Source organism: Calliphora vicina, chromosome 4, assembly GCF_958450345.1.
Source record: "Calliphora vicina chromosome 4, idCalVici1.1, whole genome shotgun sequence".
NCBI classification, from domain to species: Eukaryota; Metazoa; Arthropoda; class Insecta; order Diptera; family Calliphoridae; genus Calliphora; species Calliphora vicina.
In genome coordinates, this window is record NC_088783.1 from 96,675,395 (window position 1) to 96,702,441 (window position 27,047).

General features: G+C 32.7%; 1 protein-coding gene across 1 annotated transcript in view; it reads right to left on the reverse strand.

The window, feature by feature from the left end:
* Rbcn-3A (Rabconnectin-3A) overlaps positions 1-27,047 on the reverse strand; it is a 452,485-nt gene that overhangs the window by 358,770 nt on the left and 66,668 nt on the right. The window contains exon 3 of the mRNA XM_065506903.1: positions 4,035-4,180. Coding sequence (XP_065362975.1) covers positions 4,035-4,180 — 146 coding nt within the window. The remainder of the gene's footprint in view (positions 1-4,034; positions 4,181-27,047) is intronic.

The following is a 27,047-nucleotide window of genomic DNA, read 5'->3' on the forward strand; positions in this document are numbered from 1 at the left end:
AAAAAATATAGGGACTTTTTTAGGAAAAATCGTAAAAAATTAGGCCCATTTTACATGTTCCAACTTTGGATGCGTGTAACTTTTTACACGGACGTGATAACTGTTACCAAGTTTTTTTTATTTTATTTAGAATTTGAATTTTATTGACAATATAGCTGATATTTTGAAAAAAAAATTCGACCCTCCGTAGGGCCGCCATATCTAAAAAACAAAAAAAATCGAGCAAAATTAAAAAAAAATAAATAAACCTAAATATCTCTTCAACTGAAGGAGATAACCTACACATGTAAGCGTATTTTTTGTAGATCTTCTCAAGGACTATTTATATTTTATTTCAGCTCATTAGGATCATAAATGAATTTTTGGGGATTTTTTTAAAAATTTTGAGACCCGAGGTGACCAACTTTGAGGGGGCACAAACTGGCCCGTATTACCCCTAGGAAGCTGAAAAAATGTAATTCAACTCAAAAACACCTCATCTCTAACCATGTGAAATTTTGTAATAATATCTCCAATAGTTCCCGAGATACCGAATTATTTCCAAAAAAAAAGTTTCTAAACCACTGTGCTATGGAATTCAATTATGGGGCACGGCCTCATTAAAAAAATTCAAAGATTCTAAAATAAAATATTACGAATGATAACAGCAGAGCCTTGGTATGTGAGAAATATTAACATTCATAAGGACCTAGGTGTCTCCCTGGTGAAAAATGAAATAAAAAACAAGCGGAGTCATATTTGAAAAAGTTAGAAGTTCACCCAAACCCACTTGCACTAACATTAATGAGAAGTAATGGCTACATCCGACTAAGAAGAAGGAATCCAACAGACCTGCGCTGATGATAGGATCTATAAATTAAACATAATTTTTCGTCCAACTGTGGTGGGACGTAAATAAAAATTAATATTTAGATTTGAAAAAATTATTGATAGTTCACATTATTTTGTGAAGATACAATAAATAAAATATGAAAAAAAAAAAAAAATAGTCAATTGTTGTATGACATTTTGTCCAATATTTTTGTACGTAAGGAAAATTTTTAGTAAAATCAGTGGTAAATTTGTGCGAGCAAAAAAAATGTAACTCTAAGGAAATTGACTTAATTTTTAAAATATTGAAAAATATAATTATAGAAAATTTGCTAAAAACTTAATACTGCTACAATACAGTAATTTACTGTTAATACTAATAAATTCAAGGATATGAAATCTACAAAGGATTACAGAATTAACGAATGATGCATTTTCCGTTCATATGGTGAATTGTTCGAAAACCAAGAAAATTTAAAGATTTTTTATTTATTTTTTTTATTTATTTACTAATTTAAAGTCTTGCTGATATTCTCTGGTGTGCCTAAAGCTTAGTGCATAAGAGCTCAAGATCACTAGTTAGACTAGTTACTGTTAGAAGGGTGCTGAAATTTAATGCTAAAAAACTGACAAAATTTGTGTTTGAGTTGGTGCGTACCATATGGTCCCCTCAATAAAACAATAGTGTATAAGCATATACACCATTATGTTTTTATTGCATAATAAGAATCTACATAACTGATTCTAGGTTAGGTTACGTGGGTTGCTCGCAAGTTAGCGAGTTCACACGGAGGCCTTGTGGCCCATTGTAGTACCCTTAGAAATACTATTCCCTTATGCTGAAAATTCATACATAAAGTGAGAATAGTTTCCCTCCCTAATTTCGTTGACTATGTGATTCCTGTGGTCCCCGTAGGAACCAGCCGCACAGTGCTTTGTTCAATGGACAAAAATCAAAAACAAGATCATGTCTTTGATGTTAATGAAATTTATATTTTTCAATAGACAACTAAATAGCTCATTCGTGTAAAAAAGACTTTTTTATAAATATCACTTTTTGTCGTCACTAGAGGTCGCTAAAGTTAGTACATTTTCAATATAAATTTTATGGAGAAAAATATATTTTTTTATGGTTAACTAAAATCATTGTTAAAAGTTCGTTTTAAAAGATATAAACTCGCGATTGGCTGCAAATGAAAGAATATGAATGTGGAATTATGGAAAATTACTGTTTTTGTCAAAAAAGGTTTAACAGTTTAATCTGCGGAATTTTTAATAATTAACATTTTTTTTATTGTAAGCCAGAAATTCTAAAACTTTGTTGGAATATTAGTAAAATACGTGTTAATCTATTTTGATTATGTTTTACTATAGAATAGCCATAAGTATTATCTATAAGAAAATGTAATCATTAGTTGTCCTTTCGTATGAAAACTATTAAAATTTTGTTTTTGTTTAAATATATAAATTACCATTTCGTAAATTTTCAATTTGATGGTTTGGGGAAATAGCTCCAGATTTTTGGTTTTTTATAATATAATACCGTTTTTTCTATTAAATAACTAAGAAATATTGCATTATTTAACAAAAGTAGTCTAATGGCATAAAGTGTATTAATAGGTCTTTATTTGGTTCTTGATGTTGTATGTTTTTAGCTGAAATCAAAAAAAAATTCCAAAGTTTGATTTAATTTTGAAAAAAAAACATGTTAATCAATTTTAATTTTTCTTTAATTTTATCTAATGCCTGTCTCTTATTTATTATAATGTGAAATCATTATTTGTCCGTTTTGACTAGAACTTTCAAAAAAATTGTTTTTTATGGCACCCATAAATAATACATTTTTTACGTAAATGTAAGTAACTCAATAATTTAATATAACCTACATATCCTTAGATTGAGATATTAATATGAGCTTCTGCTGATATTAGGAACACTTAAAGTATAATCCAACATCCAGTTTCTAATATTACAGCTGAACCATAAGGCTATCAATATTTGCAAATGTGCGTCCATCCGTCCTTCCGAATTTAGAAAATATATAAAATATTTCAGTATTTTTTTAAAAAAAGGATATATTGCAGTTATGTAAATCCTTGCTAGAATTGAAATGTTAATAACTAAATTAATCTGATATTATAAGAGAACAATAATTTCTGAAAATGAATAATTTTATTCAGGTTCATAGGTTTTTTAAGGAAAAGTATGTATGGCAGCCACCCGAATCCTTGCTGCGATTGTAATAAAAATTTTCATAAACAACAATAACTTTATTAAAATGATTATTACCAAATTGGTTCCAAAATAAGAAACGATTTTTACGAATTATTTAAAAAAAAATAGATGTTATACAGTATGAATATCCTTCCGATAAAATTTTCAGAACTTTGCATCTAATATTATAAGAGAAAAATAATTTCTGAAAATTAATAATTTTATACAGGTTTATAGGTTTTTTAAGAAAAAGGATGTATGGCAGCCACCCGAATCCTTGCTGCGATTGTAATCACAAACAACAATAACTTTATTAAAATGACTATAACCAAATTTTAAAATGTTAGGAGTATAACTGTGAATTTTATTCAAAATTAAATGTTCAGGATATATGGGAGGTACCCGTGTCCTTTCACGGATTTTTTCAAGAATTATATTTTTTCTTAATCTTACCAAAAGGTAATATTCCACTAATTTTTATTCGTCTGCAATAATTCCTTCTATTTTTGTCCATTGCCTATATGAAAACAAAGCACTGTGAGCCGGTACTTCTAATAAATCTGATAATATTTACTAGTGACACATCTCTGAGACAGTCCAAATCATGGAAAAGAGCTCTACCAAGATGTAGTAGTCTATGCTCTTGTAAGGCTGGGCATTTATTATATTGCTAAACATTACAAAAGGCGCATCAATAAATGTAGAAGCCATGTATTTTTTACAAGAAATGGTAAAAAGTCGAAAATAGTCGGAAAGTCGACTTTTAAAAAAAAATACGAAAAAATGTCGAAAAGTCGACTTTTTGTTTCAACTATAGAACCCTAGTTAGTAGTTTTCTGTGCGCTGCTAACATTTGCTTGCATCTTCTAAGTTTCTGCAAACGTTATTGTAATTAAAATACGAAGAAGAAGAAAAAACAACGTACGCTTTTTGGCTTTTGTTTTTTTGCATCTTGAGCCAAAATCGACACCTGTATTAAAAAAAATATTTCTTCTTTTTATAAAACTTACCACTTGTATCATCGTCCATATATTCGCTAGACTTTTCTTTCCATAGCTGAATTGTAGATCCGCCAGTTAGTAGACGCGTACCTTCTAAATTCCATGATAAAGTTATAACATGAGAATGACTGATAAACGACCCTGTTTGAACCCATCTGTAAAAAAAAGAATTATTCTAAGTAAAATTCGAAATATGTATAAAAGAAAGCAAGTATTATTTTAAATCATCTTCTATTTACTATAGCAATAAATGTCTTATCTACGATATAAGACTCCTTGCTGGGGTAACACTCTTGTCGAGATGCGAGGGCTGAAGTGTATTCTGTGGTTCTGATATCATGTGTCGCATGTACAGCTTCTCTTTAGTACATATCCACAAGAGGTCATGTAACTTTAAAGAAATGCGCGACCAAAGTTTACATATCTTGTCAAGATATTGGGGAGGACGGGATACCATTCGCTGCCTGCCTTGATTTTAAGACATATAACATTCTTTTTACGGGTCATCCATTAGACTAGGTTCGCTCCCCTACGAAACAAGGTGCATATATACGTTCCACCCATCGTGTATATGCACTTTTAGGGCCAACGTGATTGGTAATAGTGCCGAAGGCCTGTATGGTTAGTTAGTGCTTAAAGAAACTAATTGCTAACAGCTCCCCTCAGTGTCAATGAAAAACGCTGTTGTATGTTAGTTGCCTAGTCCGCGCATGCCGTCCCTTTGTGAGATGGTCCGTTATTAAGTGCACACTCGTGGGAACAACATTAAAGATAGAAATATAATTGGAAAGAATGTAGTACGAATAGTGGGTAAGGAAGGGAGTACTGAGGAAGAGGTAGCTGGGGTTGCAGCTACGGTTTTAGGGCGAAGGGATACCAGTGGGAGATGAGGGTCTTACCCTAACGAAGGTTCATGCCAGGATAATGGAGCATGAAGGGCAGGATAGGATTCTGGATGTGGACGGTCTTATGGGATTGTCTCAATCGAGTACCATTCAAAAGTTCGAGGAGATGGAGGATCTAAATATCACTCTGATCAAAAGGCAGAGAGATCGCCTCGCACCAACGAGGTCAATTGAATCCAAAAGAGTTGATCGTTAGAAGATCGCCCACATGGCATGGATAAGTATCTTCCAAAAAAGCATCGGCAGGACGCACAGTGCTTTCTCTCGTACTCAAAATCCCAAAAAAAAATTAGTTTCAAAATATGATAAAATATACAGTGGCTCCAACGCATAGTCGGACAAGATTTTGACTAATGTAAATGTGCTCTAAATGCATCCAGCCCCAAACTATAACAGAGCCCACTGCAGTGGCTTTTGTATTTTAATTTGACCAATATAAATTAAATTATTTCCGTCAGTGAACAAAACCTTGGAATAATGAAACCTAGCAATAAAAATGTGTTTTACGGTGCACTCCGGTGCACAGATGGATGGATGGCTTCATAAATTTTTTTTGCAAAAATTATAAGGAGTGGTCGTAGAGCGCTGAAATTTGGTACCGATAATTATATGGACCAAACTAAGAAAAATATAAAATTTTATCAAAATCGACCACGCCCATACAATCCAAATAGATTTTTTCGCATAAAATTTTTTCTATCCAAGTAAAAGTCTAGAAATTTGGAAAAAGAAGACCGTATGCTAAGTTTTATTAAAATCGGCCATGCCCACCGCATACCGCCCATGCAATATAAATGCAATACATTTTTGTGCAAAAATTATAAGCAGTGGTCGTAGAGCATTAAAATTTGGCACCGAGAATTATATGGACTAAATTAAGAAAAAAATTAAATTTTATCAAAATCGACCACGCCCACTGCCCATACAATCCAAATTGATTTTTTCGCATAAAATTGTTTATATCCAAGCAAAAGTCTAGAAATTTGATACATACATTTATTGATACAAAAAAGGAACGCATGCCGAGTTTCAATTAAATCGGTCACGCCCACGAAACCCATACATAGATAAGAATTTTTTTGATATTTCGTTTATTATTCGACAAAAAATATGAAGTTTTCATCCTGTTCCGAAAACTAATTTTTCTTTTAATCGAAACAAGACAATCCCACCTTTCATTTTATTAAAAAAAAAATCTTGGGGGAAAGTGGGGCAACATTTTTTTTCGCCATGGAAAATCAAAAATAAAATAATTTTTAGATGCTTATAAATATGGCCATATCTTCTTAAGTGATTGTATAGAATATAGCACAAAAGAGAATACAAAAAATTCCAATATAAAGAACAATACGCCTGTGTTAAACACAACAACAACATCAGAGTTAAACATGTATACACAAGCTTTAAATAAACCACAGAAAACAAATTCTAGTGAGAGCGCAAGTGTAATTAACACTAATAAAACCGTAAGTAGTAACAATGGTGCATCGAAGGGTGCCATTCCAAAGGATGTAAGAAATATAACCACAACAAAACCAGCAGTATTACCAGGTATGCTTAGATACATAAGTATTAATAAAAGAATTTTAAGTCCACAAAAAAAGGAGACACCTTTTAAAAAGCAGAAACTAACTACAAGTCCTTTGAATAATAATCGTTTCGCGCTTTTGAGTGAAGATGACAATATTAAGTCTGTTAAAAATGGTAATTCTAATCAGAAACCATTAAAGCCACCACCAATCTTCCTTCGGGAACCTAGTTCTAATAATTTGGTAAAAATATTAATTGATCTTGTTGGAAAAAATAATTTCCACATCGTCCCAATAAGAAAAGGTGGTGTGCATGAAACGAAAATAGTCATATACACTGAGGAGGATTATAGAAAAATCTCTCAATACTTAAACGACGGCAAGAAGAATTTCTACACATATCAGCTGAAAAGTAGTAAGGGCCTTATAGTGGTCATAAAGGGTATAGAGTCCAGTGTAGAACCTAACGAAATCAAGGAGGCCCTGGAAGAATTGGGCTATAAAATGAAAGTAGTAATAAATATATTTAACAGAGACAAAACTCCTCAACCAATGTTTAGAGTAGAGTTAGATCCAGATGATAAAAAACTAAAAGGGAATGAAACTCACCCAATATACTCTCTTCGTTATTTACTGAATCGTAGAATAACTATTGAGGAACCTCTCAAGCGAAATCGACCCGTCCAGTGTGGTAACTGTCAAGAGTTTGGACATACGAGAAATTATTGTACTCTACGCACTGTATGTGTTGCATGCGGAGACTTGCATTCTTCATCACAATGTGATATTATCCAAAAGGGTCTCAAAAAGAAATGTGGAAACTGTGGTGGCGACCATACGGCGAATTATCGGGGATGCCCAGTTTACAAAGAATTATTAAAAAGATTGAGAGAGAGGCGTCAACCAAAGAGAGATGACTTTTTTGTTCCATCTGCGGGTAACATAGATTTTCCTACACCAGTAAATTCAGTAGCCCGTAATAATGAAAATAAGAACTCTACGACAATGAATGCAAATTTCACACAATTAAACACGGCTAAATCTGGAACCAACTCTTACGCTGGTGTTTTGAAGTCAGAAAATAAGCAGCCTAATATACCCCAAAATACGGGAGGGTTAGAAAACCTGTTACAAGCGCTTACACAAAATATTACCTCTCTTAATGAAAACATGACTAACATAATGTCAACCATGCAAAACACAATACAAGAGCTTTTGAGAGCGCAGAACCAAATGCTTCAAATCCTCCTATCAAAAAAATGAGTTTCTTGAAAGTTTGTTTTTGGAATGCAAATGGTTTGAACCAACATAAATCTGAGGTTTATAATTTTATGATAAGTAAAGACGTCGATGTGATGTTAATTTCTGAGACACACCTTACAAATAGATACAACTTTAATATTCCAGGATTTTCATTCCATAACACAAATCATCCCGACGGAAAAGCTCATGGTGGTACTGGTATCTTGATTAAAAGCCGTTTAAAACATTATGCCCTAGATGAATTTTCAAAAGAAAATATGCAAGCAACTTCCATACGACTGGAATGTTCATTTGGAAATCTTACAGTGAGTTCCATATATTGCCCCCCACGATTTTCGATGACTAAGGACAAATTTGAAGAATTCTTTGAAACTCTAGGAGATCGTTTCCTGGCATGTGGTGATTACAATGCGAAACACACATACTGGGGTTCACGGCTAATTAACCCTAGAGGAAGACAGCTCTACAAAGCCCTAGTTGACAGTAGGAATTGCCTGGATGTCATATCCCCTGGCCAACCAACATACTGGCCTACTGATCCTAGGAAAATTCCTGACCTTATAGACTTTGCCATATCCAGAAATGTAGATCGAAATTCAATATCTACGGAAATATCTTTTGATTTATCTTCCGACCATTCACCCGTAATAGTCACCTATTATGGGAAAAATATACCAAAATCTCCTGAAAATATTCCGTTTTACAAAACAAATTGGCTTAAATACAAAAAGTTTATCAGTAGCCATATCCACACAAATCCAAATATACAGTGTGAGGGAGAGATAAACGAATGCGTCAATGACTTCACGTCATTAATTATTTCGGCTCTGGATCATTCAAGGATCGAGATCTCTAGAAAGCCAAAAATGCATATTTCCAATTCAGATATTGAACGATTGCTTCTCGAAAAGAGAAAGCTTAGAAGAGAATGGCAACAAAATAGATCACCTGCTGCAAAGCAGAGGCTGTCCATCGCTACTAGAAGACTGAAGAGAGCCCTTTGTTTAGAAGAGGATCGCAGAAACGAAAGATACATTGAGAGTTTGACGAATACCAAACATACGAACTTTTCTCTTTGGATAGCCACACGTAACATCAAACCACCGGTAGAGGGAAAAACTCCGTTGAGAAAATCTGACGGTAATTGGGCAAGAAATGATAAGGACAAAGCATTAATTTTTGCCGAGCACCTACGTAATGTATTTAAACCAAATCCACCCAACAATGATTTTGTACTGGAAAATCCTCCTGTTCACTAGACAGCGGATGATCATATCAGAGTAAGTCCCGAGGACGTTCGAAAAGTTATCAAAAATAACACAAATACAAAAAAATCTCCAGGATATGACAAAATTACGCCATCCATGATTAAAAACCTACCGCATATAGCTATAATCGTGCTATCTGTATTGTTTTCTGCGATCATTAGACTAGGCGTTTTCCCAACTAATTGGAAAATTGCTCAGATCATAATGATACCTAAACCAGGAAAAGATTTAACAATGCCGTCTTCATACAGACCTATAAGTCTACTGCCATGCATATCAAAGTTATTTGAGAAAGTATTGCAATGTAAAATTATTCCATACTTAAATAACCAAAATATTATCCCAGTTCATCAATTTGGTTTTCGTGAACAACATGGAACCATTGAACAAGTTAATCGATTGACTGGAGAGATCAGAAAATCTTTTGAAAATAAACAAGTAAGAGTGCTATATTCGGCTGTGCCGAATCTTATATACCCTTCACCAAATTATACTTCAAAATTTTAAATATTTTTAGGTAAACAAAATTTAATTTTTTTTCGAGTTGTTTCTTGAATTTTTTGGAAAAAAAAAATTTTCGATTGTTATTTTAATTTCTTTTTTTTAAATTTAATTTATTTTTTTTTTAAATTTAAAATTTTTTTTTTTTTTTTAAATTTTTTCAATTTTTTTTTTTTTAAATTTTAAAATTTTTTTTTTGTTTTTTCAATTTTTTTTTTTTTTTAAAAAAAAATCCGGGTTCAAAATTTTTTTCCCGATTTTGACCCATTGTAGGTCCAACTTACTATGGTCTTATATACGTCGTTGCAAATGTCTTTGAAATATCTATCATTAGATATCCATATTGTCTATATTAATGTCTTAGTAATCCAGATATAGGTAAAAAAATAGGTCAAAAATCGAGGTTGTCTTGGTTTTCTCCTCATATCTCAGCCATTTGTGGACCGATTTTGCTGATTTTAAATAGCAAAATTCTCGAAAGCATGTCTGACAGAATTATTGAAGATTTGGATCCCGACGATATCTGGGGTCTTCAGAAAACTGATTTCAACAGACAGACAGACAGACAGACAGACAGACAGGCAGACAGACAGACAGACAGGCAGACAGACAGACATACAGACAGACAGACAGACAGACAGACAGACAGACAGACAGACAGACAGACAGACAGACAGACAGACAGACAGACAGACAGACAGACAGACAGACAGACAGACAGACAGACAGACAGACAGACAGACAGACAGACAGACAGACAGACAGACAGACAGACAGACAGACAGACAGACAGACAGACAGACAGACAGACAGACAGACAGACAGACAGACAGACAGACAGACAGACAGACAGACAGACAGACAGACAGACAGACAGACAGACAGACAGACAGACAGACAGACAGACAGACAGACAGACAGACAGACAGACGGGCATGGCTTAATCGACTCCGATATCTATAAGGATCCAGAATATATATACTTTATAGGGTCGGAAATGAAAAATGTAGAAATTACAAACGGAATGACAAACTTATATATACCCTTCTCACGAAGGTGAAGGGTATAAAAATACTGCTGTGCTATCTTTTTGGACATCGCTCAGGCCTTCGACAAGGTGTGGCATAAGGGGTTAATTCACAAAATTAAGTGTCTACTGCCACCAAGTACGCATCGATTGCTGGAGTCATACATATCAGACCGAGTTTTTAGAGTGAAATATTGCGATTATGTAACAGGAAATTATGAAATTAAAGCTGGTGTTCCACAGGGAAGTGTTCTCGGACCAACACTTTATTTGATATATACTTCTGACTTGCCTGTGTGTGATAGACTTACCATATCAACTTTCGCTGATGATACGGCAATACTTAGCTCACATGCAGATCCGCAGGTAGCTTCTACGAAATTGGCAAATTATCTGAGACTCGTGGAGATATGGTTGAATAACTGGAGAATACGAGTAAATGAACTCAAAAGTAAACACATCACATTTACTCTCAGAAGGGGTGATTGTCCACCTATCACACTAAATAACATAAACATTCCACAGACAGATACTGTTACATACCTTGGTATTCACTTGGATAGACGACTTACTTGGCGTCGTCATATAGAAGCCAAGAGACTTCACATGAAGTTAAGAGCCTCTAGCCTTCACTGGTTACTCAATCACCAATCAAAATTAAGCCTTGACTATAAAGTCATCCTGTATAAATGTGTTTTAAAACCAATCTGGACATATGGAATCCAATTGTGGGGAACGGCCAGTAATTCCAGTATTGAACTTATACAGAGGGCCCAATCGAGAATTCTTAGGATAATGAAAGGTGCACCTTGGTACATAAGAAATGAGAACATCCATAGAGACCTACAAGTACCGTTAGTTAAAGACGAATTCAAGAATGTCCGTGAGAAATACATCATGAAATTGTGGAACCACCCGAACCCGCTTGCAAGACATCTCACACAGACCCAAACAAGATCAAGGCTTCGTAGAGCCGATCTACCACCCCGCTAAGATGTGGCCCTTATGAACATCAACGCTCCCGTCAGAGAGCATTTAGTTTTAATTTTAGTTATAAGATTTTATTACTTATTGTCAGGCCTAAGTAAGGCAGATTCGATAAATAAATAAACGTTAAAAAAAAAAAAAAAATATCTTCTTAACGGTTTATGATATCCCCATAATTTTTTTTTTTTGTATTTATGGAGAAATGCTATATTTTTCGAATATGTTAAAGTTAAATGGTATTATTAGAAAAATTATACATAAATAAACCACTGAATTGCGTGAAAATATAAGTAAATTTTTGCTTAACACACTTGCATGGAATTTACTTAAATTTAAAAAAAAAAAAAAAAATTCTTTAAACTATCAGTGTACATTTCATCTTTAAACATTTATCTACAAAACTGCATCATTTGATTTTTGAAATTAAGTGTTTGAAAAATTGACTTTTTGACACCAAAATCCCTCTGTGCGGTGGTTTACCAACAAAGTTACAACTTGTTCATAAAAATCTTCTGCTTTGGTTATAGTTTGGGGCCGGATGTAGAATGCCGGAGTACGCAATTTGCATTTTATTGAAGGCAAAATGGACAGATTTTTCTCACAATTTTGAACCATTTGGAAACAAAATGTAAAGCAATGTGCGGAAAAGTTGGTATCGCAAACAACTTTGCCTTTTATCAAAATTTGCTTAGCTAAGGTTGATCCATAATAGTTCCAAACATATAGAAACACCTGCACAGATTCCAGACTTTAATGTAATTGAGCATCTTTGGGAGGAATTAGCTAGGAGAGTGCATCAAATAAAAAGTAACACGTTAGTTCAGCTAGAAAAGTCTATACTAGCTGAACTAACGTCCTAGCATGGAACTCAAAAGTGACGCAAGTGTGCCAAAACTTGGTAAAATCGATTATAAAGCCATTCTAGACAACAAATATTGATTGAGTTATTTTGGGTTTTCTGCAAAAATTTACAGTTTTAGTTATGCAAATTTTAATTTTTGTTATTTTTTAGATACACTCAGGTCTCGTTTTATGCGATAGATACCCAGCAAAAACTTGGTAATGACTTGCAATTACTGAACAGCTTACTTTTCAATGACTACTACATACCAACTGCATTACATATAAGTAGTTTAGTAATGGCTGGAATATAATCTGATACATAAGTACTTGTTTATGAGCTAAAGTCTAAAAAAACAAAGTAAACAAACAAAATAAACAAAGCAAATAATCAGTTACTTTTTCTCAATTTGCCCATTTATTTTATTGCATGTTTATTTTTAGAAAAACAGAAAATAATATAGTACTACTGAGTGAAAATCATTATTTGATGCACAATAAAATAACTAAGCAGTGGTGTAGTGAGTAGAACAGCAGACTAGCAAACGGATAGTTCTTGGTTCGACTCTTGGCTGCGACTTATTTTTTTTCATATTTTGTTTGCAAATACAAAATTCTATAAATGCCTATTTGTAAGCGAATGTGGTAAGTACTTGCCTCCAATGACATCACCGTGTTAAAATAATGAGTTAAAAAGCTATTGTGTAAGTAGTGAATAGTAGGTATATTAGCTTTTTAACTCATTACTTTTCAATGTAAGTTTTTGCTGGGTACGTTCCAAAAAAAATCGCATAAATTGAATTCGCATAAAACGATACTATATCTTCATATAAAAAGTAATGATTCGTTCCAAAATTCTGAAAAACCGCATAAATTCAGATTTTAATTAAAAATCAGAACAAAATCGCATAAAAAAATCAACTAAAATATTTTTATTTAATTTACTTAACCAATAAAAACAAAATACTTAAAAAAAATATAATATTAATTCATTAATTACAGAAAAAGTGAAAATGGTCCAAAAAAATGAGCTAAAACATTTTTTAAGGAAATTCTGTAAATATGTATAATTAACCTGAATCACTGAATAGTTGTCTGTATCGTTTTGGAATTGGTTCAACGTTACTTTCATCATATTGTCATCATATGGTAAAATATAATTTTCATTACTAGAATTAATGTAGTGAATAGGGTACGAGATCAAAGAATTTTTAGGGGATTCAATTGTTTCTTTTCTTGCAAAATAATAGTTGCTTATGCAACTCTTCATATCCGGAAAACCAATTAGAAAACATTCCGCGATGAATCTTTAATGCTCTTTCCGTATCTGGATCCATATTAAGAATTTGATTTAGTAAAAAAACAAACTATAACAATTATATCAGTGATGCAAACTTGGTTTAATGGAACGGTAAAAAATAAAATTCTAAAAAAAAAATGTAATTTAAAAATCACATAAATTTGAATCCGCATAAAACGAGATCTGAGTGTATATTGGAATGTGGAGTGTAATTATAAGCGAAAAAAAACTATTTTTTTGGTGCATTATTTCTATGTTTAGAGCATATTAGACAAAATCTTGTCCGATTATGCATTGGAACCACTGTTATTGATCAATAGCTAACAACACAACTCAAATAAATTTTTAGGAATTGGTTTTATTTGACTCCCCTAGACTTCACAAGAAGTCACTAAATTCAGCAAAATTTAAGAAAAAATTAAAAAATTAATTGTATTGCTTCTTGAATAGTTCTCAAAAATTAATTTTTTTAAAAATGAATTTATATTTTTGTTTTTTTAGTTCTTTAGTATTTTAAAAATTTGGCAGTAGTAAATGCTTTATTGAACATTTCGACTGAAATTATTTTTTATCGCTCAAAAACACATTTTAAAAAAAAATTAAAAAATGACAATTTTTATTTTGTTTTTCTTTTTGCCACAACTTAAAAAATGCATTTTAAAATAGGTTTAAATTTACAATTTTTACTTAAATTTTATGTAAGGGTGTGGTTAAATACGTCCCATTTAAAAGTGTAACATCTCACGATTCTGATTTGTGCTCCGTTCTGATTTGTGAATAATTATATTTAGTTTACGGAAAAAAAAACTAATTTACTTGCGCATGGACGCCTTTAATTAAAAAGATTAAGTTTTTATTTGTGTATAAAACATAGTAAATTGATAAAACAATAATCTATAAAACATTTAAAATAAAAATATAAAAAATTGCAACAAAAAAATTAGCAAGTGTTTTTGTCTGTTTGTGTTATTATTGTTCTGTTATAAATTATAACAGTTTAAATTAAAAGAGCATATGAGTTCTCAAGATGAGACAAGGCTCAGTTTGAATGGTAGAAATGCCTATTTCTCAGCGGGGAGAGTATGAATTTATATATTTAACCGCTAAACCTAGTGAGAGAGCTCGCTCTTGTTCCCCCGCTCTACCATCAAATAATACAAACAATATACAACTAACATCATCAATATTTGTGTAGAAAATAGCATAAAAGAAAACACAAATAAAATCACAGCTCAAGCAACAACAATGCCCATACTTAAAACAACAACAACTAACAAGCATATACAAGCTTTAAATAAACCACAAGAAATAAATTCTAGTGAGAGCTCTAAAGTGTTTAACCCTCTGGTACATCAAAGGGTGCTAAACCAAAAATTGTAGGAATAGCATAAAAGAAAACACAAATAAAATCACAGCTCAAGCAACAACAATGCCCATACTTAAAACAACAACAACTAACAAGCATATACAAGCTTTAAATAAACCACAAGAAATAAATTCTAGTGAGAGCTCTAAAGTGTTTAACCCTCTGGTACATCAAAGGGTGCTAAACCAAAAATTGTAGGCGAAAAGGTTAAAACAAAAACACCAGGTATGCTTAGATATTTAAGTATAAATAAAAGAAATTTAAGCCCTCAAAAGGTGGAAAGTTCATTAAAGAAACAAAAGACCAACGACAATCCCTTGTTAAAAAATCGTTATGAGCTCTTAAGTGAAGATGGAAATAACGATCAGGTCCGTAATGATGGTTCTAGCCAAAAATCATTTAAACCACCTCCAATATTCCTTCGCGAACCCAGTTCGAATGAATTAGTGAGAACACTTATTGAACTTATTGGTAAAAATAATTTCCATATTGTTCCCATACGAAGAGGTGTGCAAGAAACAAGAATCGTTATATACACTGAGGACGATTACAGAAAAGTCTCTCAATACCTAAATAACAACAAGAACAATTTTTACACCTATCAGCTGAAAAGCAGTAAAGGCTTGATAGTGGTAATTAAGGGTATAGAGTCCAGTGTAGAGCCAAACGAAATCAAGGAGGCCTTGGATGAATTAGGCTATAGTATACGAATTGTGGTCAATATCTTCAATAGAGATAAAATTTCCCAACCACTATTTAGAGTTGAGTTGGAGCCTTATGACAGAAAATTAAAAGGTAATGAAGTCCATCCAATATACTCCCTACGGTATTTGTTGAATCGCAGGGTAACAGTTGAGGAACCTATCAAACGTAATAATCCTGTACAATGCGGAAATTGTCAGGAATTTGGACACACGAAGAACTATTGCACTTTACGAACTGTATGTGTTGCATGCGGAGACCTGCATTCTTCAACAGAATGTGATATTATAAAGAAGGGTCCCATTAGAAAATGCGGAAACTGTGGCGGCGATCACTCTGCTAACTATCGCGGGTGCCCAGTTTACAAAGTATTGTTGAAAAGATTAAGAGATAGAAAAAAAGTGTTAAGAGGTGAAATAGTTGAACCAGTAAATCTGAACTGCAGTTTCTATCCGCCAATTTCTGGAGTTCCCACTCCAAATAAAAATAATAACACAGTACAACACATGATTTTGGGACTCAATTCTGACAATTGTACGTGAAAGTAGCCCCAAAAATAAGAACTTCTGCATCATTAGTTTTGTCAAGTTGGCTGCCGTATTAATTTAATGGCCATACGATTTTTTTTTCCTCAAGGTGGATTTTTATCACTTTTTCTATATTTTAGCACGGTTATATCTCGTATACCGTACGGAATATCTCTTTTGTGGCTGAAGCAAAGTTGTAGATATTGAATAGTAGAAAAAAAGTACGGAACATACCTAGCCGAAAAAGGAGCATCCAGTGCCTTAAAAATCGCCAAAATGCCCATTTTTTAAAATTTTTTACCAATTTTTCACCTTTTTTGCTCAATAGCTGGATTACAAATTCAATTATGGACTGATCACCATGAAATTAGGTCGTGTGATTTGTGTCTATATAAAAGTTATTTATCATTAATTTTGTATGTATACCATCATTTTTAACAGATTTATTCACTTTAAAGTGATTTTAGGAAGCTGGTCTTATATGGGAGCTATGAATAATTATGGACCAATCATAATAAAATTTGTTGATATGAATTTTGTATATATAAAACTTATTTGGAGCGAAATTTGTGTAGATACATATATAAATTAAACATTTATGACCGATAAAGTCCAATTTCGGGAGGACATTTGTATGGGGGCTAGGTGAAATAATGAACCGATTTCAGCCAATTTCAACAGTTTTCGTCCTTGTGCCGAACAAATTATATGTACGGAATTTGTTTATGATCGGTCCATAATTTGTCATAGCTCACATATAAGACACGCTTACGAAAATCACTTTAAAGTGCATAAATCTGTAAAAAATTATGGTATACATACAAAATTCATGATAAATAACTTTTATATAGACACAAATCACACGACCTAATTTCATGGTGATCAGTCCATAATTGGATTTGTAATCCAGCTATTGAGCAAAAAAGGTGAAAAATTGGTAAACAATTTAAAAAAATGGATATTTTGGCGATTTTTAAGGCACTGGATGCACTTTTTTCGGGTAGGTATGTTCCGTACTTTTTTTCTACTGTTCCATATCTACAACTTTGCTTCAGCCACAAAAGAGATATTCCGTACGGTATACGAGATATAACCGTGCTAAAATATAGAAAAAGTGATAAAAATCCACCTTGAAGAAAAAAAATTCGTATGGCCATTAAATTAATACGGCAGCCAACTTGACAAAACTAATGATGCAGAAGTTCTTATTTTTGGGGCTACTTTCACGTGCAATTGTCAGAATTGAGTCCCAAAGCAATGAACTGAAAAATGTTGTACTGTGTAAGGAGGTTCCAGTTCCGTCTGGAACCGTCTCATATGCAAATATTTTAAAATCTGATATTAAACAAACTAGTTTCCCCCAAAATTCGGGAGGGTTAGAAAATTTATTAAATACTCTTGCAAGTAACATAACCTCACTTAACCAAAACATGCCTAATTTCATGACATCCATGCAAAATACCATAAAAGAGCTTTTGAGAGCCCAGAACCAAATGATACAAATACTCTTAACAAGAAAATGAGTTTTTTAAAAATTTGTTTCTGGAACCCAAATGGCTTGAACCGGCACAAAGCTGAGGTGTCACACTTTATCAACGAAAACAATATAGATGTATTGTTAATCTCGGAGACTCATTTAACAAATAAATATAATTTTCATATTCCAGGTTTTATATTTCATCCCACGAATCATCCTGATGGTAAGGCACACAACGGTACTGGTATTTTAATTAGAAATAGGATAAAACATTATACCCTAGAAAAATTTTCCAAAAACTATTTGCAAGCAACATCCATTTGCTTAGAATGTGGAGTTGGAGATTTGACTCTAAGCTCAATATATTGTCCGCCACGATTTTCTGTGATTAAGGAACAATTTGAAGAATTTTTTAATACACTAGGAGATCGTTTCCTGGCTTGTGGTGACTACAACGCTAAGCATACATATTGGGGTTCCAGATTAATGAATCCCAAAGGCAGACAGCTGTACAGGACTCTAGTTGATCGAAAAAATTGCTTAGATTTTATATCACAGCCCACTTATTGTCTTCTGATCCTAGAAAAATACCTGATCTAATAGATTTTGCCATATCAAGGAATATAAACAGAAACTCTATTACTGCAGAAACTCTATATCAGCAGCCACATCCACACTGAATGTAACATACAGTGTGAGGAATATATCAATGATTGTATCAGAGACTTCAAGTCTCTAATCATTTCGGCCTTGGATCACTCTAAGTGCCAAATTCCCCCTAATCCTAAAATGTGTATTTCTAATGCAGAAATTAATAGTCTCCTCCTCGAAAAGAGGAGATGTAGAAGAGATTGGCAACACAACAGATCCCCTGCTGCTAAGCAGAGGCTGTCCATTGCAAGCAAGAAATTAAAAAGAGCCCTTCAGTCTGAACAGGATCACGGAAATTGAAACTATATTGAAAGTTTAACCAGTACTAAGCACACAAACTTCTCCCTTTGGAAGGCAGCTAGGAATATTAAGCCACCGGTAGAGGGTCAAAGTCCGATAAGAAAATCTGATGGTTCCTGGGCACGTAGTGCAAAGGATAAAGCCGTAGTTTTCGCTGAACACTTAAGTAATGTGTTCCAACCAAACCCCCCATCAAATAATTTTGTATTAGGGGATTTACCTGTTCGGATAGGAACAGACTCCGAACTAATCAATGTTAGTATAGAAGATGTTCAGAGGATCATAAAGGACAATCTTAAACTAAGAAAATCTCCAGGTTATGATTTAATTACACCTTCCATGATTGGAAACCTACCAGATGTGACAATTATTGTGCTCACAGTATTATTCAATGCGATCTTGTCTCTAGGAGTATTTCCGAATGATTGGAAAATCTCCCAAATTATAATGATACCCAAGCCAGCAAAGGATTTGACATTGGCATCATCCTACAGACCTATTAGCCTATTGCCTTGCTTGTCTAAACTATTTGAGAGAATAATCCAAGGGAAAATTTTAACATTCTTAAATAGTCAAAACATTATCCCAGATCATTAATTCGGATTCCGTAAACATCACGGAACAATTGAGCAAGTTAACCGCCTAACTGGAGAGATACGAAAATCTTTCGAACTAAAAAAGTACTGTTCGGCAATATTTCTAGATGTTGCCCAGGCTTTTGACAAAGTATGGCATAAAGGTCTAATACACAAGATTAAATGCCTACTGCCTTCTAGTACTCCCAAAATACTAGAGTCTTACCTATCGGATCGCTTGTTTAGGATAAAATGCGGCGATTATGTGACAAGCGACTATGCGATCAATGCTGGTGTACCTCAGGGAAGTGTTCTAGGACCAACCCTGTACTTATTATACACCTCAGACTTACCCGAGTCCGAAGAATTAACCATTTCCACATTTGCAGATGACACTGCAATTCTTAGTTCTCATGTGGACTTAAATGTAGCATCTAGAAACCTTGACAATTATCTCAGGCACGTGGAGACGTGGTTAAAAAATTGGAGAATACAAGTGAACGAAATTAAAAGCAAGCACATAACGTTTTCACTTAGGAGAGGAAATTGTCCACCAGTGACACTAAACAGTGTGAACATCCCACAGTCTGACAACGTTACATACCTTGGCATTCATTTAGATAGACGTCTTACTTGGCGTCGGCACATAGAAGCCAAGCGGCTCCACATGAAACTAAAAGCTTCTAATTTACACTGGCTAATCCACCACCAATTAAGCCTTAACTGCAAAGTCATCCTGTATAAGACAGTCTTAAAACCAATTTGGACATACGGAATCCAATTATGGGGAACAGCAAGCAATACCGTATATATCTTATACAGAGGGCACAATCCAAAATTCTTAGAACCATGACGGGAGCTCCATGGTACATAAGAAACGAGAACATCCACAGAGACTTAGATGTATCCTTGGTCAAAGATGAATTCAGAAAAACTCGTGAAGCTTATTTATCAAAATTACATCATCATCCGAACCCGCTGGCAAGGCTACTTACAGTAACTCAAGACAGCTCGAGTCTGCGTAGAGCTGATTTACCACTCATCTAATTTTTCCAAATATGATTCTCCACTGAGAGAACAATAATTGTTTAGTTTTAAGATTTAATTACATATTGTAAGGCCTAGAAATTAAAATGGAATAAAAATAATAATAAAAGTATAAAAAAAAAAAAAAATACGTCCCACATTTATGTTAAATACGTTCCAAACACTGTTAAACTAGTTTTTAAATCGGTAAAAATTAGAGTGTCCAAAAAACCGTCAAATTTGAAAAACCGGTTTCCGGTTTAACCGATAAAGCGTGTTTTTGATAAAACCGGTTTGTTTTTTTTTTCTTTAAAAAGCCGGTTAAACGGTTTCGGTTTTTGTCTTCAAAAAAAACTGGTTAACCGGTTTATATTAAATATTTATTTAGCATTTTTGAATTTTTAAAGCTCTATTCTCAAATTGCTAAAATTTTCTATAAAATAAATCAATATTTTTAAAAATTGATTGAGCTTTAGAAAATATATTTCATTAAAACCGGTTAACCGTCTTACAAAAACCGGTTTGTCTAAAAACCGAAAAGTTAAAAAAACCGAAACCGGTGGAGTTTACAAAGATGAAAAAACCGGGTGACCGTTTTTCGGTTTCGGTTTTGGATACTCTAGTAAAAATAGATTTTTTCAATAAATATTATAAAATTATTAAGGCTACTCATTTAAACGCTTAAGTTTCCCATTTGTGCAAATGGGCAAATTTGCGCTACATGTTTCATGAACCCACCTTTTCAATTTTGTGCAAGTTTATACAGAAAATTTATATTTGTCAAATAAAAATACATAAATTCAACAAAAGCTTTAATAATTTTTTTTTAAATTGTATAAATTTTAATTTTAAAATGTTGAATGAAAGTTAAATCTTTGGAACAAACGGTGGTATACATAGTTTGGAGGATTTTGTTTATGTTCTAGCTGTTGGTTAATGTTTTCATACACAATAAGGGTACTCATTTAAACGCTTAAGTTTCCCATTTGTGCAAATGGGCAAATTTGAGCAACATGTTTCATGAACCCACCTTTTCAATTTTGTGCAAGTTTATACAGAAAATTTATATTTGTCAAATAAAAATACATAAATTCAACAAAAGCTTTAATAATTTTTTTTCAAATTGTATAAATTTTAATTTTAAAATGTTGAATGAAAGTTAAATCTTTGGAACAAACGATGGTATACATAGTTTGGAAGAATTTGTTTATGTTCTAGCTGTTGGTTAATGTTTCCCTACACAATGCCATTCAATCCAATCATTCTGTTCCAAAGATACACAATTTTCACATGAACAAAATATTTATATTTTATTTGATTTTTATTTTTCATAAATAAAAGTAAACAAAAGCAGCTGATTCATCAATTGCACAACAAATTCAAGTTTGCGAGTCGAAATTGTCGCGCAAACTTATCGGGGTTGTGGAAACGAATTTCCATACATTTTTTGACAGTTCATTTGCGAGAGTGTAAAAATGCACAGATTGCACAGTTTGCGAGGCTTTTAAGCGTTTACATGAGGACCCTTAATGTCATTTAATACAATCATTCTGTTCCAAAGTTAAACAATTTTAACATGCACAAAATTTTTATATTTTATTTGATTTTTATTTCTTATAAATAAAAGTAAACAAAAGCAGCTGATTCATCAAATGCACAATAAATTCAAGTTTGCGAGTCTAAATTGTCGCGCAAACTTATCGGAGTTTTGCAAAAGAATTTCCATACATTTTTTGACATTTCATTTGCGAGAGTGTAAAAATGCACAGATTGCACAGTTTGCGAGGCTTTTAAGCGTTTACATGAGGACCCTTATTGAATTTTATGGAAAGAAATCAATAAAAAACATAAACAAATTTAATTTTAAAAAATTAATTAATTATATAATTTGTTGGTGAAAAAAATTGGTTTTTCAACAAAAATTTATGGAAAATGTGGAATTTTAAGTGAATTTTTCCCAAATTTAGAGAAGACATGAATCTTTTATATATATAATTCTTCTGTACGTGTGTTAGTAACTGAACTCCTCCTTAACGGCTGGGCCGATTTCGATGAAATTTGTTGTGTGTGTTTGAGTGGGTCCCTGGATAGTTTAGATTCACAATTGACTTAAGTACAACGGGCATGGCACCTCCCATACAAAGTAAAAAATTATTATTGCATATCTGGAGTTTTATTATAGAGGGAGTCTTCAAACTTTGTGTGAGCTATGGCAGAACAACGTTTGCCGGTACAGCTAGTATATTATATGTCTTTAACCAGCCCTGTATTCGAGAAAGAATTTTTTGAAAAAATTGGTTTTTCACCAAAAATTTATCAAAAATATGGAAATTTCAAGTGAATTTTTGGGAAATTTAGAGAAAACATGAATCGCGTCACCGTCAGAGTGGAAGTAGCCCTTTATTCGAGATAGAATTTTTTAAAAAAAATGTTTTTTCGCCAAAAATTTATCAAAAATATGGGAAATTTAGAGATGACTTGAATCGGGTCACCGTCAGAGTGGAAGTAGCCTGGGACTAGTAGATTCCAAAACTATATCGTATATGTCTGGAACCAGCCCTGTATTCGAGTTAAAATTTTTGGAAAAAATTGGTTTTTCGCCAAAAATTTATCAAAAATATGGAAATTTCAAGTGAATTTTTGGGAAATTTAGAGAAGACATGAATCGGGTCACCGCCAGAGTGGAAGTAGCCTGGGACTAGTAGATTCCAAAACTACATCGTATATGTCTGGAACCAGCCCTGAATTCGAGATATCATTTTTTGAAAAAATTTGTTTTTCACCAAAAATTTATGAAATATATGGAAATTTCAACTGAATTTTTAAGAAATTTAGAGAAGACATGAATCGAGTCACCGCCAGAGTGGAAGTAGCCTGGGACTAGTAGATTCCAAAACTATATCGTACATGTCTGGAACCAGCCCTGTATTCGAGTTATATTTTTTTTTTAAAAAAATGTTTTTTTTCGCCAAAAATTTATTAAAAATATGGAAATTTCAAGTGAATTTTTCGGATATTTAGAGAAGACATGAATCAGGTCACCGCCAGAGTGGGAGTAGCCTGGAATTCGAGATAGCATTTTTTGGAAAAATTGGTTTTTCACTAAAAATTTATCAAAAATATGAATATTTTAAGTGAATTTTTAGGAAATTTAGAGAAGACATGAGTCGGGTCGCCGACAGAGTGGGAGTAGCCTGAGACTAGGAGATTCCAAAACTATATCGTATATGTCTGGAACCAGCCGTGTATTCAAGAAAGAATTTTTGAAAAAATTGGTTTCACTAGAAATTTCCATATTTTTCATAAATTTTTGGTGAAAAACCATTATTTTCAAAAAATTTTATCTTGAATACACGGCTGTTTTTAGAATCTACTAGTCCCAGGCTACTTCCACTCTGGCGGTGACCCGACTCATGTCTTCTCTAAATTTCCTAAAAATTCACTTAAAATTTTCATATTTTTGATAAATTTTTGGTGAAAAACCAATTTTTCCAAAAAATGGTTCTCCAATACAGGGCTGATTCCTGACATATAGAATATAGTTTTGGAATCTACTAGTCCCAGGCTACTCCATTTTTATTAAACTATATAATTAATTAATTTTTTAAAATTAAATTTGTTTATGTTTTTATTGATTTCACGGCTATCTATGTTATCTTGAATACACGGCTGGTTCCAGACATATACAATATAGTTTTGGAATCTACTAGTCCTAGGCTACTTCCACTCTGGCGGTGACCCGATTCATGTCTTCTCCAAATGTCCGAAAAATTCACTTGAAATTTCCAAATTTTTGGTGAAAAACCAATTTTTCCAAAAAATCCTGTCTCGAATACAGGGCTGGTTCCAGACATATACAATACAGTTTTGGAATCTACAAGTCCCAGTCTACTTCCACTCTATTCCCAAAAATTCACTTGAAATTTTCATATTTTTGATAAATTTTTTCGAAAAATCCATTTTTTTAAAAAAATTTAACTTTATAGTTTTGGAATCTACTAGTCCTAGGCTACTTCCACTCTGGCGGTGACCCGATTCATGTCTTCTCCAAATATCCGAAAAATTCACTTGAAATTTCCAAATTTTTGGTGAAAAACCAATTTTTCCAAAAAATCCTGTCTCGAATACAGTGCTGGTTACAGACATGTACGATATAGTTTTGGAATCTACTAGTCCCAGGCAACATCCACTCTGGCAGTGACCCAATTCATGTCTTCTCTAAACTTCCCAAAAATTCAATTGAAATTTCCATATTTTTGATAAATTTAACTTGATTACAGGGCTGGTTCCAGACATGTACGATATAGTTTTGGAATCTACTAGTCCCAGGCTACTTCCACTCTGGCGGTGACTCGATTCATGTCTTCTCTAAATTTCTTAAAAATTCACTTGAAATTTCCATATATTTCATAAATTTTTGGTGAAAAACAAATTTTTTCAAAAAATTCTATCTAAAATTCAGGGTTGGTCCCAGACATATACGATATAGTTTTGGAATCTACTAGTCCCAGGCTACATCCACTCTGGCGATGACCCGATTCATGTCTTCTCTAAATTTCCCAAAAATTCACTTGAAATTTTCATATTTTTGATAAATTTTTGGTGAAAAAACAATTTTTCTAAAAATGGTTCTCCAATACAGGGCTGATTCCTGACATATAGAATATAGTTTTGGAATCTACTAGTCCCAGGCTACTCCATTTTTATTAAACTATATAATTAATTAATTTTTTAAAATTAAATTTGTTTATGTTTTTATTGATTTCTTTTCATAAAATTCAATAATTTTATAATCATGGCTATTCCTGTTCTCACTTTCACCATTTACCGTATTTTTGGAAGCATAATTACAACCATATTATGTAATTTCTTCAGCATTTATAATTATAAATGTTTAGACGTTGATGTGTTTTCTACATTAGTTTTATAATTTGAAATTTACTTTACGAAATTTATTTATTGTAATCAATTTAACTTTGAATTTATGTATTGAAACTTTTCTGAAATAATAGTTACTTGAGAATTTGTGTTCAATAAAATATAATCTTTTTTTAATAAAAACATATTATTTGGCGACGAGGATAAAAATGGATAAAAATAGTTTTATAATTTGAAATTTACTTTACGAAATTTATTTATTGTAATCAATTTAACTTTGAATTTATGTATTGAAACTTTTCTGAAATAATAGTTAGTTCAGACTTTGTGTTCTATAAAATATAATCTTTTTTAATAAAAACATATTATTTGGCGACGAGGATAAAAATGGATTGAACAAATTTTGGAACGCCAACATGCATGGACTCAACAAATGTTTGCACAGCAACAACAATTCTTTGCAGAAATTTTAAGTCATCAAACTTCAAGCCCTATAGCTGGTGCAACATCTAAAAGTATTGCGGTACCGAAGTTCCAACAATTCGATGAAGATTCGAATGATTTTGACACATACAAGAGGCAATTAGAAGAACATTTCAAGGCGTTGATGATGATGTCCGGAAGAGGTAATTTTTCTTGTCATGGATTGGTGATAAATGCTATCGTTTATTACTAAAAGTGGTTGGAAAGCATAGCCTGGAAATTCTGATTTCAAAATTAGATGACTATTATAAAACCAAGGTACATATAATCAAGTCAAGATTTGAATTTTACAAGAGAACCAAACGTGAAGGTGAGAGCTATAAACAGTGGGTAACTGAATTAAGAGGTATGGCTAGAGAATGTAAATTTACATGTAAAAAGGAAACTTGTTGTAGTGATTTTTCTGATGAATTAATTCGTGATATTTTAATCCTACATACAAATGACGAGCTCGTTAAAACTGCTGCCTTACATAAAGATGAACCAACTTTGGAGGAGGTATTACAGATTGCAGAAACATTTGAAGCTACACAGAAGACAGTTAAAAGCATTAAATCAAATCAAACCGACGCACAGTGGGGTCAAATGCCCCTTTTTTACGGATTTATTAATATCTCAACAACAATAATAGCGACGCTCGCAAAATTTTACGTGGGTAGCCCTTAGACCAATCCGCATATTGTAAAAAAATGTTAGGGATATAGGAGGGGGAACTCAATTACCCACCATATAAAATAATTATTAACTGTGCTATATCTATAGAACTACAATAGTTATGCACACTAAATTTGCTGCGGGTAACTCTAAAAACAAACTACACGTTCCGCCAAAATCGGAAGGGTATACGTGGGTGGAATCGGGTTCCCCCCATACAAATGAATTATTAATTCTCCTATATCTATAGAACTACATCAGTGAGATACACTAATGCATATTATTGATAAAAAAAAACTACCATATTGTTTTAAGATGATATCATTATATTAACTAGTAATGGGAGGTTGAATAATAGAGATCTTTCCCAACTCCTGCCACTAAAAGACTTGCAAAGTTTAAATGCACTGCTTTGAAATTTATACAACACAATATTTGAGATGAGACAATATAAAAACTACAGAACTGAACGTGAGTGATAACTGACTCCCGATATAAAACTTTAAAATTCTCGCGATCGCGCTCACTAACATGATTTTTTTATTAAGCTAAATTGCTTGCTATAGGATGACTTCGTATTAACCACAAGAAAAAACTTCGAATTAATCACAAAAAAAAAAAATTTAAACAAGCATATACAAGCGTGAGTGCATGAGAGTTAAATTGTTAAAATTCCGCGTGCTATTCATTCACGATTAGAAAATCAATTTATGGAAAACAAAACTGAAATAAAGAAAAGTAATTGGTAAAAGTTTATTATTGT